Source organism: Triticum urartu, chromosome 3A (genome assembly GCF_056163025.1).
Source record: "Triticum urartu cultivar PI428250 chromosome 3A, HENAU_Tu73, whole genome shotgun sequence".
In the NCBI taxonomy this organism is placed as follows: Eukaryota; Viridiplantae; Streptophyta; class Magnoliopsida; order Poales; family Poaceae; genus Triticum; species Triticum urartu.
In genome coordinates this window covers 382396206-382410462 of record NC_141875.1, presented here as the reverse complement: position 1 = coordinate 382410462, position 14257 = coordinate 382396206, and the positions used below count along the sequence as shown (strand labels likewise).

The window sequence follows — 14257 nt, the reverse complement described above, 5'->3', positions numbered from 1 at the left end:
CTGACCATGCCATAGTCCGGACGGGTGCGGCTTTGCGACACTAGGAACCTCGCCTTCAAGGATGCTCGGAGTGATCATCCTGTCGCAGAATTTCGACCACCCCACCAACAACCAGCTCCCTGCTCAATGCGTCGGTGGAGTTGATAGCGCCGGTACGGGATGGCAAGAGGAGGAAATGGTAGGCCACATAGGAGATGCGCACATGCCACCTTTTTCCAATTTAGGTCCTAACATGTGGGCCCAATCAATCAGATTGGCTATTAAAAAAAGTTGATCGATAGATTTGGGCTCAATGTTGAGAATTAGTTCAGAAGTTGTGGTTTTGTGTTAAAGAAACTCAAAAGTTGTGGTAAAGTGTTATAAATTAACTTCAAGTTGTGGTTTTTTATTTAAAAACTCAAAAGTTATGGTAAAGTGTTATAAGTTAATCTGAAGTTGTGGTTTTGTGTAATTAACTCAAAAAGGAAAGAAGCGGCTGGCCGAACGAGAGAGGGGCTCGTTCTCCACACCCCGAGTGCCGGCTAGGGCTGCCGCCGCCGCCGCCGCCCCAATCCTGCTCCGCCCGCCTCGTCTCTCCTTAGAGAGGAGAAAGAGTTGCTCTTCCATGGCTGGCAGAGGAGCCGTCGCCCCCGCCGCCACGATGGAGATGGAGTACCTGAACTGAAAGAAGAGTGCGCCGGTGCTCTACGACCTCGTCATGTCCTAGCCGCTCGAGTTGCCCTCGCTCACCTTCCAGTGGCTCCTTTCAGAGTCGCCGGCCTCCACCCGCTCCCACAGCCTCGTCCTCGGCACTCACACCTCCGATGACTCCCCCAACCACCTCATGCTTGTCGATGCCGTGCTCCAGCCCCCGCCGCGCCTGGCCGTGGCGGCTGCCGCCAGGGCCGCGCCACCCCGTCCGTGTCCATCGGTCACTCAGCGCCCCATAAGGGGGAGGTCAACCGCGCTGGGAGCATATGTACGGCCTTGGGGAGGACGGCGTGGAGGTATGGACTGGCGTGGAGCACGATGAAGGAGGGGTTCCTGCTGAGCGGCTCGTACAATAAGAAGATTTGCATATGGGATCTCAAGGCCGGGAATCGAGCCCCAGTTCTGGATGCGCAACAGGTGTTTGAGGTAATGTCCCAACAGATGCTCATGTGCTTTGAATACTATATACTGTGATGTTATTAGCTACGTTTGAACGAGAATTAATTAACACTTCCGCCTTCATAAGACATCCATGACCGCACCATGAAAGAGCGGGAGATGCCGGAGAGTGGATTTTCTACCATGCACGGGACCTCCCGTGCATGCATCCACCGTATTTTTTTTCTGTGTGGGAGTGTGGGACCATGTACATACATCTACATGGTATTCTCTACTCACTAAGTTACATTCAAATAAATTGTTCTAATGTATATAATGAAACAAAAGTTTGATTTACATTCAGTTTGCACAATTGTGTTTTTACTGCCGAGATCTTTAAAACAAGACTAATATTAAATATATTTTTAGAAATTAAAAATTTTAGACAACTAAATCACCATGCGTCAAACTTGTTTCTACAAATTTATTAATTCCATGCGAAATATTCAATAATGTTTATTCTATTTTGCAAATATATTTTATTGTTTTATTATGGCTCACTGTGTTCCGCTGGGAATCACAATTTTAAAACTTATTGAAGTACATTCAAAAGTGATCTCGTTTTGAAGTTCTCATCAGCATAAACACAAAAATGCAAACATGTCATAAGTTATATTTTGGTTTAAAAATGAAATAGATTTAACCTTGGAAATAAAATGAAAAAGTATGAGATGGTGGAACATAGCTGGTACCATGTGCTTGCATGCGGTCAGAAAAATATCTAAGAAAGTACACGCTCAATCAATGCGCCTGGCATCTAATCTCTAAGCAAAATCAAGGGCTCTCGCATGCACGGGACCTCCCGTGCATGGGAGAATTGCTTTTCTCGGAGATGCCGAGCTACATCAGGATGCCGTTCCCTCTGACGCCTCTCATGTCTCTCTTTTCTGCCCTTGGTTCGATTCGATTTGATTTGGATGTTGCATTGTTGTTACTCATGAAGGTCCGATTTGCTTTACTTCCTGATGCGGTCACGCAGGTCGCCGTTAAGGCCTCGAGCTGGCTGCGAGCAAGCACGACCTCTAGCTCCTGCACCGCGATTGCAGTCGCGCGGCTGATGGCCACGGGCTGCTCCACGCACGGACGACAAGCACGGTGTCCGCGATCAAGGTGCTCTTGCCCCTCTTCTCTTCCCGGTGGCTCTATCCATCCCCCCTGTTTGATTCGGCTGTCATTCCAGATCGTTAGTTGCTAATTGGAGTAACTCTATTGGTTAGAATTATTTAGATGCAGCGTTTCAGATTTGCAGTGCGTAGCGAGTGAAGAGATTTAGGTTCGTTATGTTCTCACAATTGCTAGGGCTTTCAGGCTAGACGGACATTTCTATGCGACATGGCAATGTGAGAGTTTTCCTACTTCTTATGTTTAGTTCCTGAATCTCAATAAAATGAAACTATAAAAATCCTGAGCTACCTCTACACTCACAGAGCTTACAAGTTGGCATAATTAGGATGAACAAACATCTTTACCTTATCAGCGTGACCCCCCAACAGGAAATAGCTTCGCATCTAATGAGAAGTGATACGCGCAACCTTGTTTTATGCTTGCTCGAACTGAAGAGATCTCTCAGAAGATAAATGTTGTGTAAAATGCACATGGAACTTAATATAGAACAAAGTAATGATAGTTAACCACTTATTTAGCAGTAAAAAAAAGTCTACATTGTACTGAAATATAAAGGTTTAACCACTTAATTAGCAGTAAAAAACAGTCTACGCTGTACTGAAATATAAAGGTGGGAACCTGGATGGCTGTAGCTTTTTCACGATGATCATCTGGCATACTTCTCTGAAGAGAACAAACTAAGGAACCAATGGAGCTACCACATAAAACAGTGAAAAAAATAGGAAGAAAATAATCTAGGATGTGATCCTGACATGGCCATCAGACATTGTGGCGATGTTGACAGTTTCTTTGACAACATATGTTTGGTTTGTTTCCACTACAAGGCAAAGCAAGGGAAAAGAACAGGTAAATCTTGTGTGGCTGTGTGATGCATTTCTTGTTGGTATACGACTACGAACGACGGTAATACCAAATATTATTTATCTTTTACCTTTCTGAATCTTGTAGCACAGCAGAAACATGCTTTTGTGCTATTCAATAATGCCTCTATTTGTTTTGATGGATTTAGTGATTATTCGTTGATTACGGTAGTGGGGATTTGGAGAGAATCAAGAAGTTGCCACATGAACTGTCATTTATCTCTCTAACTTCCATTTAGTAAAATTTCTATTTCTGATGTTCTACTCTTTCTGAATTTTTATGTGGTGCATTGTGAAGATCCTTCTCTGCTGCAGGAGAACCTGAGATGCGACATCAACGTGGTGGTCATAATATCAGAAAGGCAAGTTCTTATGAAAGGAAGGCACCATACCTTGATTCCCATTGGGCTGCATATCTGCTGCTTTGGTGTTCCTCCAGTCAGTGTGAATGGCTGTTTGTAGGTCAAGATCTCCGGCGGCAGGCCAACGGGCACCATCTCGAGCCATCGGCACGTGTACGCGCATACTGTCTTGCCTTTTGATTGCATAATCTGCACTGTAATTGTGGCCTAGCCGTCGTGTAATGCCTGTATGCTAGGAACACATGTTGTACCTGTCTGTTTTGTGTCAGTGATTTGGTTTTCTGTTGATTGTCTGAATGAAATAGTGGCAATTAATGTGTGTACCATTTTGACCAGCAACCATGAAAATGATTGAGTTGCTTACTGCATGTCATGTTATATGCACTGGTTTTCAGATCATGGTGTGGAGCTTGAGGTAGCTTAATTTACACCCATTTATTTGATGTTTTGACCAGTCATGAGTAAGGGCAACTTGTCGTGTTTCAAGTTTATGAGAGAAATAATTTATATATTGCACACACATGCCTGGTTCAAATACGAGGTGTATGATAGAGTAACTTAGTCTAATTCATTACATACTTGTATTGGATGATTTATTTGTTGGACAATTTGCTGTGCTCCTGAAATGTCACTATGTTTGGGAGTTATATCATAGCTTAGTATAATTTGTTCCATACTTGTATATATGGGTGATTTATTTGCTGTACAATTTGCTCTGCTCCTGAAAAAATAGGACTAGCAGCAACACCAATCGTTTGCTTGAACCAAGTGTTATGCTGCCATTACAAATAATCTGAAGAGACAATGCTTATAGATTCTGCTCATTTGTTGTACAATCTAATTCTGCAGAACCTGCATCAGAGACAAGAAACACAAGGTCCATTATGAGGTGAGGGTTCTGCTGTCCCAATTTTTCTTCCAGTTTATGATCCGGTTTCTTCCTGTCTTGAAGATGATCGACTGTTGCTTGTTTTTCTCTTCCTCCCATGGTTCACTGATGGGGCTGTAGTCTGTACTAGGATTGAAGTAGGAAGCTGCCAGAGGTGTGTAATTCATGTACGGTGAGTGCTTTGCTTGGATCAATTGTATGTACCCCCTGAGTTTTTAGATTCATAGCAGTTGACTGATCTTAATGTGGGGTGCTATTTTAGTTATAAATGTTCTTTTCCTGATGTATATGAATGGTACTTTCTGGTTTGGCAATGAATAATTTGTTCGGTCTTTTGATAAGAGGTGTACGAATGTGATTTAAAAGAGCGCTATTATTTGTGAAATTGGTATGTTGATAAAGCTCACAAGAAATCTTAAAGAGAGATGGACCTCAAGAGAAGATTTGAGCAAAGCATGAAAAATGTCTCTTATTTGTACTGTCAACACTTCAACAACTACGGCAACTTGATTAGTGCGCACAGTAACATATTGGTCATGATCTGGACATCTCCATCGACCAAATATATATTGTTAGCTTATTATTTCTGTGAAATTACACTAGTCATAATGCACTAGCTCTTCTAAGTGTCAAGTACATAGTTTCTTTTTGGCTGGTAACCCTTTTGAGGATAATTTCTTTTTGGCTGGTAACCCTTTTGAGGATAATTGTCATAGTGTCATAGTGATACGCGTAATAGAAAAAGTTATGTTAGCTCCAAATAATACTGCCTCATCTGCGCTGCCTGTCTTCTCTCTAAACTAAGCATATTGTTATACAGACACTTAACAAATACAACAGCTTGATTAGTGCGCACATGTAACACCCCGGATGTAACTTTCCTTATTTGTACTCCAACTCTTGCCGTTTCCGGCGTTAAGTTATTTTATTTCCTCGGGTTCGGGTTTTGTCTCTATGTGTTGTTGTCGTTGTCATGCATCTCATATCATGTCTTCATGTGCATTGCATTTGCATACGTGTTCATCTCATGCATTCGAGCATTTTCCCCGTTGTCCGTTTTGCATTCCGGCGCTTCGTTCTTCTCCGGTGGTCATTTCTAGCTTTCTTTCGTGTGTGGGGATTAAACATTTCCGGATTGGACTGAGACTTGCCAAGCGGCCTTGTTTACTACCGGTAGATCGCCTGTCAAATTTCGTATCATTTGGACTTCGTTTGATACTCCAACGGTTAACCGAGGGACCGAAAAGGCCTCGTGTGTGTTGCAGCCCAACACCCCTCCAATTTGGCCCATAACCCATCAAACTTTGCTACATGTCCTAGAGCGTTCGATCATGATCGCGTGGCCGAAAACTGCACCTCATTTGGACTCTCCTAACTCCCTCTATGCCTATTTATAGCCCCTCCTCCGAAATCTCGGGTTCATTTCGTCCCTAACCCTAGATCCAGTCGTCCTCGCGCGCGCCGTACATATTCCCGCCGACGGACATTGTCCGGTCTGCCTCCCGCCGCCACGTGGCGCTCCGCCATTGGCCCGCCCCGCCGCCCCACTTCGCCGCCTCCACCGCCAGCCCGCCGCGGCCCGCGGCTGGCCCTCCCCGGCCCGCAGCGCCACGCCGCCCGCGCCCTCCTCCTCCCGGCGCCGCGACCGCGCCTGCCGCCTCCCTGCCGGCGCCGCTTCGCCGCCCGAGCCGCCACTCCGGCCAGCCGCTGCGCCTCGCCTCGGTTCCTCCACCGCCACCCGCGCTCCTCGCCGCCGCCTGGGCGCACCGGCGACCGCGCACGCTCGCCGGACTTCGCCGGCCGGGTCACCGGCGCCGTCCTGCACCGCCACCACCACCATCGCCGGCGACCTCGGCTCCGGCTGTGAGCAGTACCGCCGCCACCTCGGGCTCCGTGCGATCCAGATCCGGATCGGAGCTACAGTAAACCCTAGGAGAGGTTGATTTTTTTACCAAGTCCTGAAATTCTTGATCCATATGCTCCTGTTCGCGGCTCCGTAACTTTGCATCCGTAACTCATATTCATGCATATAGCATATCAAAATGTTCATCTCAGAGAGTACATCATTTCATTCCATTGCATCATTTTCATTTGAGCTCATCTTGATGCCCGAAATGCTGTTAGAAGAGGGCTACCTGAGTTAATTGTCAGATCTGTTACTCCGTTTAGCACTTTTGTCATTTTTGCCATGATTAATGTGTGCATGCTATGCCTGTGAGTTCTTCATATGTTTTGTTAAGGGTTTTGTCATCTTTCCAGAGATGCAACCCATGTATTTTTAGGATGTGTGTGGTGACTTGTGCAAGCTTGCAAAGTGGTGCACTTGCTAATTCTGTTTTCAGGGACTTAGTGATTTCACTAAGTCCTGGGATTGTTTAGTTCATAATGCCATATGTTCTTGTTGTTTCCTAGTGATCCGTGTCTCTTTTGAGAATGATCAGTAAGGGAGTTTTGTTATTCTTGTAGTGCTCTATCCATCCATGTATTTGTTTGCAATTATGGAGCACCCTTGCTTGAGTCAATCGAGCTCTACTTTTGCTTCGTTGCGAATCTGGGCAGATCGTCAACTTGTTTGCGATTTTGCCGATGTTATTGTAGTTGATCCGTGCATGCTATGCCATTGTTTTTGCCATGTCTAGCTTGTATTTTGTGCCTTCTTAAGGGATGTATGCTTGTCTTGCCATGACTTGCACCGTGGTGAGTGCATCGAGCTCGTAAACATGCCTTCGTGAGTTATATTTCAGCATGTCCCAGTTTTCACTAAGTCTGAAAACTGATTATGTTTTTGCTATGTTCGTGTGCTTGTTGGTATATTTTATGATCCCTTTTGGCTCAAGATCACTAAGGGACTTTTGTTAAGCTTGTTGAGTAGCTCCATGCCATGTCTTTCTTTGTCATGTTCAGGTCCTGTAGCATGTTGTTTTGTTGCTCCGAAGAGGGCTATATGATCTGAAATTCCAGACAAGTGTTAATTTCACTAAGTCTGAGATCTGTTTTACCATTTGCGTTTTTGCCATGCTTGTTTGAACCTGTTAATGGATGAATTGGCCGTAGCTCAGTGCTAGACTTTTGTTAAGCATCTTGTGTGCATCCCTGCCATGTATTTTGTTGTCATGTTTGATTGCTGTAGCATGTTCATTTCATTGCATTTAGATGCCTACTTGCTGTAAATCGCAGACCGGTGTCATATTTGAATCGCTTGCCATTTCCAAACCGTAACTCCGATTCCGGCGTTCTTTATATCGTTTTCAAGCGATTTCATCTCATATTTCCAGTGGCACACTTGAAATTCCAAGTTGAGGCCAGGTTCATGCATTTTCTGTCATATCTTGCATTTTGCATCCCGCATCGCATCCCGCATAGCATATCATCTTTGCATTATATTGCTTGGTCTTGCACGTGGTTGATTGTATCCTTGTTTCTTGTTTGTCTTGTTTGGGTAGAGCCGGGAGACGAGTTTGCTAACGAGGAGCCCGTTGAGTTTGCTTTCGAGGATCCAGTCAACTCTGACAACTGTGCAGGCAAGATGATCATACCCTCGAAATCACTACTATCTTTGCTATGCTAGTTTGCTCGCTCTTTTGCTATGCCATTGCTACGATGCCTACCACTTGCTTGCAAGCCTCCCAAATTGCCATGTCAAACCTCTAACCCACCATTGTCCTAGCAAACCGTTGATTGGCTATGTTACCGCTTTGCTCAGCCCCTCTTATAGCGTTGCTAATTGCAGGTGAAGATTGGAGGCCGTTCCTTGTTGAAACATTTATTTACTTGTTGGGATATCATTATATTGCTATGTTATCTTAATGCATCTATATACTTGGTAAAGGGTGGAAGGCTCGGCCTCTCGTCTAGTGTTTTGTTCCACTCTTGCCGCCCTAGTTTCCGTCATATCGGTGTTATGTTCCCGGATTTTGCGTTCCTTACGCGGTTGGGTTATAATGGGAACCCCTTAATATTTCGCCTTGATTAAAGCTTTTCCAGCAATGCCCAACCTTGGTTTTACCATTTGCCACCTAGCCCTTTTCTTTCCCTTGGGTTCTGCAAACTCAAGGGTCATCTTATTTTAACTCCCCCGGGCCAGTGCTCCTCTGAGTGTTGGTCCACCTGTCAGCTACCGGTGGCCACCAGGGGCAACTCTGGGCTGGCCTACCCGTACCTAGGACAATCTGAGTGTGCCCTGAGAAAGAGATATGTGCAGCTCCTATCAGGATTTGTCGGCACATTCGGGCGGTGTTGCTGGTCTTGTTTTAACCCGTTGAAGTGTCTTGAGTTACCGAGATACCGAGTCTGATCGGACGTCTTGGGAGGAGGTCTATTCCTTCGTTGACCGTGAGAGCTTGTCATGGGCTAAGTTGGGACTCCCCTGCAGGGATTTGAACTTTCTAAAGCCGTGCCCGCGGTTATGGGCAGATGAAAATTTGTTAATGTCCGGTTGTAGATAACTTGAACCTTAATTAATTAAAATGTATCAACCGAGTGTGTTACCGTGATGGCCTCTTCGCGGCGGAGTCCGGAAAGTGGACACGGTGTTGGAGTAATGTTTGCGCAGGTTGCTCTTTAGTTTCTCGCTTGTGCTTGCCTCCTCTTCTCGCTCTCTTTTGCGAATAAGTTAGCCACCATACTTGCTAGTCGCTTGCTGCAGCTCCACTCATATTTTACCTTGCCTTACCTATAAGCTTAAATAGTCTTGATCGCGAGGGTGCGAGATTGCTGAGTCCATGTGGCTCACAGATTACTATTACACCAGATGCAGGGCCTGATGATTCTGCCCCAGGAGACGCGTATGAGCTCAAGTGGGAGTTCGACGAAGACTCTCAACGATACTATGTTTCCTTTCCCGATGATCAGTAGTGGTGCCTAGTTGGGGGTGATTGGGACCGTGTCGCATGTTGGGTTCTCTTTCATTTTGGCGCCGTAGTCGGGCCATGAGTGTTTGGATGATGTAATGTTATTATTGTACTTGATTGACGTGGCGAGTATAAGCCAACTATGTTATCTCCCCTTTTATTATTCTATTACATGGGATGTTGTGAAGATTGCCTAACTTGCGACATATGCCTTCAATGCGACTATGTCTCTAAGTCGTGCCTCGACACGTGGGAGCTATAGTCGCATCGAGGGTGTTACAAGTTGGTAATAGCATGTCGGACACCGGACGAGGATTTAGAGCACTCGGGTGCTCCGCACCCCTATATGTACAATATCAGGAAAAAAATACCAAGAAATTTGAAAAAAAATCTGGGATTTGGGGATATTAAACGTGGGTTCTCGATCTACTCCCGTCTGAAATTTGGTGAAAAAATACCAGGAAACGTATTCACGGCAAAAAAGACAAAAATTTCGTATATATAGCAAAACACAGTTTGGGTACATTTTTTTCCGGGCAGTAATTCCTTCGCCACGGATACATTTTTTGATATTTTTTCATGAAATTTCACACGGAAGTAGATTGGGAAACCAGGTTTGACATCCTGAAATTTTGGATTTTTTTGATTTTCTGGGAATTTTTTACGAATATTTTTCGTATAGGGGTGCGGAGCACCCGAGAGGTCCTGTGTATTTTCCGTCGGACACCTTCCTATCACTCTTCTAATTTGTCAATAACAAGTGTTACACTTATTAGCACTAGTAATAATGTACGTGCAACGCACGTTTATATTTGGCAGGATATTAGTTGCACGTTATATTAGGTAAGATATATCTGTTGCACGTTGGTGCTTGGTAAGATATCAATTACTTTTATGCGAGAATGGTAGGATATTAATTATATGGCAGATTTCATGGGATAGGGTTGAGTCAAAACGTGTTTATAACCAATGGCAGTGGTGGGTAATTAGAGCGTTAAACGTGTTTGGTGCTTAACATTGAAGCGATTTGAACCACTAAATAATATGATTTAACGGTTGAGATGATTTGAATCTGCTCTTTTGAATTTTTTTATATTGATATAGATATAGATATAGATATAGATATAGTGGTTTGAAGAATACTCTAAGTCTGAAACATCACACTTTTAAACTCAGAAATATATATCAACAGGTGAGCGTACTTATGATTATATTCCTGACCAAATATCAGGAATTTCTTTGGTTGGGCCAAGTCGGAAGCATATGGAGTCTCTAAAACCGTGGTCAGCATTGGCTGGAACCTTTCACTGCAAATATTGAAATAGTGATGTTTAGTATATTTTTTTTTAAGTTTATAGTCTTATATCTCTTGCTTATTCTGCACTTTTTGACAGATTTGTCCATTGCCAATCACAAACTTAGAAGAGTTATTTTTCTTTGGAGTCCTGTTGCCTGTAGATTAACACATGGGTTTTTATACAATTTGCTAATTGCTATGCCATTCTTGCCAGAGAGTTGAAAAAGGAAATAATTTGCTGGCCTTAATCTTTGGTTTTTCTTTTTCAGCGCATATGTTTTCTTGATTCTCTCTCCAAGGCCAATACGGAGGATGCCGTTAAGCTGCTATTAATTGGTTGCATCCAGACGCTCTAAAGCACGGTGCCGACCTATATAATTATAAGTTGGTAAATTTGACTTTGAATTTTTACTATGCCATATATTAATGTTGCCATTTACAGCATTTCCTCTTGCTACCCTACCATGGACCCTCCATGACATATATTTCATCCTTTTCGGTTTATAGGGCTTATTTCAAAATCTTAGTTTTTTTATTTTATTAGGCTCAATTTGGTTGTTTCCATCATAAATTCAGATTTCAAGGTGCATTAAATCATCACATGCAAATATTAAGAGAAAACTGACTAATGCATGTACTTTATGCATGCATGCATTGTAATTAATACATTGGTAAACATAAATTTTTTGAGAAAAACAAGAGTATTAATTGGGTGTTTTTGCAAATTACAAATAGTATTCCATCATTCACCATCTATCTTGGTTGATGAGATTTTTGAATTGAGCCCTATAAACTGAAAAAGAGGGGGTACTGGAGAAGTCTGTTAGACATCACCAAGCATATTGAATAACAAGTCTTATCAGATGAATGGTTCAAAATGTTGTATGCAAGTCCAAGCATGATTGTAAGTTTTGTTGCAAGTCTATCTCAAGCATTGAGCATTACTGTCGAGGACCATGCCGCTGCAATGGACCTCCCGGTTTTCTCTGAATATGCAAAGGCAAGGAGTGCATTAGACCTCCCAGCCTCGCCTGAATATGCAGAGCCACCGAACGACCATCTTCTCGGCTGACGTATCATTTCAAGCTATCTCCTAAGACTATTATTGTTAACATGTTGGAACAGCCCTAGACTAGCTCTCTGTGGTTGCACTAACGGAGGTAGACGAAGCAAGAAAAGAACGCATGGAGTTTGACGACGAACGCCCGGCCGCTCGTATATACGGCCTTTGTTCCTTCAGCTCAAACTGGCTCACACAAACGAACCAGCAGCAGTACAGGGAGTTTATACGCGGGGCTGAAAAGCAGGCGCACGTATGGACGTCGCACGACTGCCCATCTCGCTCCCGCTGCGTGCACTAGGATCCGCTTGGCCCGGCAGCGTCCGCGACGCGCTCAAACACGGGTGACGCGGGCCTGCCCCAACAGATCGCTCCAGCCACGCTCCACACACCATCGAACTAGCTAGCTACTGCACACATGCGCACACACGCACGCCACACACACACCTATGGCGCTGCGTCCCGCTCCCACGCGCACACGACGCGTCCAACGAGCCTGACACGTCCGACGAGATCGACCGCACCAGACGCAATGGCTTATTTCAACATAACAGTATCACGTTTGGTCATTGAAGATATGACAGGGACTATTGTTGAAGGCCACAGAAAATTATTGGGAAAAAAGTACTCCATTCTTTATAGAATGATTAGTTAAGATGAGCAGAAAGAAACAATCCTAGCTAGATTTTGCGGAGCCTACTTGCTTTTTCCCACATCTTCATTATGGTATCTGAACAATTTCTTTTGAGACGATTTGTACCCTCCGCTTGCCACCACATCATCTAACATTTTAGTAGATGATGATGCAATAAATCGAATGCAAGCATCTTGTAGCCCAGAACGAGTATGTTGATTGGCCAAAGCCAATGTAGTTGCAACAGACTCGGCATCGAGGTGTTTGCAGAGGATGATTTCGCACATAAGCTTCAATCTTTCCATGCCATAGCGATCCGCAGCCACAAGTAGGTGTCTGGTCACCTTTTTCTTATCGTCTCCATCCAACAAGTCGTCGTCGTCGTCAGGCAACGAATCGTTACAAATGAAGTAGAGCAGAAACTTGAAGACAACGGGTTGCATGTTGGCAATGACGATGCGGCTTGAATCCTTCTCCATCATCGGCCCGTAGAGCATGGCCTTGAAAACCGGAGACCGCACCGCCAGCACGAGCTTGTGGGCTGGGAATTCCTCTCCTTGAACCTCGAATGTCACATCCGCGCCCTCATTTGCCTCTGGCAGCTTCCCGAGTTGGTCCGTGATTTCCGACGGTGGCACCGGCACCTGGGCCTCCGCCTCGAAAACATATGGCTCCTTGATGATGGTCACGGTGCATTTGATAGTGAGACGGTCATCAACAATATATTCTGATGCTTCCATCTTGCCCCTGTTTATGTTGTGCGTGACAAAGTGGCTCAGATCGCGAAGATTGGCCGACATGGCCACCGACGAAGAAAGAGAAAACCGCTTGGTTGCCCAGTAGAACAAGCTGATTGTGGAGGATACCCGCGGCGGGAATTCCTTCCCACACAGCTCCATCAGCTCCAGACCGACCACCATATCGTCCTTGCCATCTTCCAAATATCCGTCCGGGTAATAGTGAAGGCGCCAGTAATGGCCGCCAATGGTGAACCAGGACGACTTGATGTAGCAGCCGACGCCCATGCCCCTGTGAATGATGTAATCGGAGATCTTGAACAAGTGCTCCCCCTGCTCCGACTCCGCTGTGCACGTCATGCGCTCAGCAAGATCGACATTACATTACAATTTCTTGGTCTTGTCCTGGTGCAGATTGATTGATTCTTGACCCATAGTACGTATAGTATATATATATATAGACCGAATTTCTCACGGCGTAAACCGCCTCGCTTTGGCGACGCGTGTCCCACGCCTTAACATGCACCCCGTCGCTCCCAACCGCTGAATCGTTATCCTCTCGTCTCCTTATTCGTTGACTTTGTCTTCCTATCCACCCAACCGCTGAATCCATGGTTGCCTACCTCATCAAGGCAGCAACTTAGGAACGCAGCGATGCCCGACCGCTCCTTGCTGCAAGCTCTCACCGCCCGGCCGCTCAGCAACAACGATGTTGCAGGAGGAGGCCCCTGTCGCTACTCGCCCGAGCTGACTGCACGCTCCTGCCAGCACGCGGGCGTGCCCTCTGCAGGGCAGGGGCTCGACTGCTGCTAGCCTGCAGCACCAGCGTTGCGATGAAGTTTTGATGGCCGGCGGGGTGCTGCGACGGAGCACGCCAGTCCGTGTGGTGCTGCGCTGGAGCGGGGTGCTGCGACGGAGCACGCCAGTCCGTGTGGTGCTGCGCTGGAGCGGGGTGCTGCGACGGAGCACGCCAGTCCGTGTGGTGCTGCGCTGGAGCGGGGTGCTGCGACGAAGCACGCCAGTCCGTGTGGTGCTGCGCTGGAGCGGGGTGCTGCGACGGAGCACGCCAGTCCGTGTGGTGCTGCGCTGGAGCGGGGTGCTGCGACGGAGCACGCCAGTCCGTGTGGTGCTGCGCTGGAGCGGGGTGCTGCGACGGAGCACGCCAGTCCGTGTGGTGCTGCGCTGGAGCGGGGTGGAGCCTCGTCGGGGGTCCGTTTTGGTGTTGCTATGGAGCTGCGACGGAGCACCCTCGCGTCGTGCGTGCTGCGATGAGGTTTCAATGGAGCATCGCCGGGGGTCGTCGGCGCTGCAATGG

General features: G+C 46.0%; 2 protein-coding genes across 13 annotated transcripts; one reads left to right on the top strand and one right to left on the bottom strand.

Moving 5' to 3' along the window:
- The first annotated feature begins 460 nt into the window (after positions 1–460).
- LOC125544089 (uncharacterized) lies at positions 461–9092 on the top strand. 12 transcript variants are annotated; one of them, XM_087547166.1, is made up of 7 exons: positions 461–1116; positions 2108–2238; positions 3412–3475; positions 3576–3628; positions 4325–4364; positions 4495–4536; positions 7808–9092. In XM_087547166.1, exons 1-6 carry the CDS (start codon positions 1009–1011, stop codon positions 4498–4500), a joined length of 402 nt encoding a protein of 133 aa, XP_087403292.1. In that variant the 5' UTR covers positions 461–1008; the 3' UTR covers positions 4501–4536; positions 7808–9092. The 12 variants fall into 12 exon arrangements, 8 of the variants coding, with proteins under 8 accessions (XP_087403292.1, XP_087403290.1, XP_087403288.1 ...); XM_087547164.1 differs by having other exon boundaries at positions 4485–4536; XR_015619011.1 differs by having other exon boundaries at positions 4325–4536.
- Positions 9093–12218: 3126 nt separating this feature from the next.
- LOC125531780 (BTB/POZ and MATH domain-containing protein 2-like) lies at positions 12219–14257 on the bottom strand. Its single transcript, XM_087547159.1, has one exon. The coding sequence runs from the start codon at positions 13300–13302 to the stop codon at positions 12268–12270; it is 1035 nt and encodes a 344-aa protein (XP_087403285.1). The 5' UTR covers positions 13303–14257; the 3' UTR covers positions 12219–12267.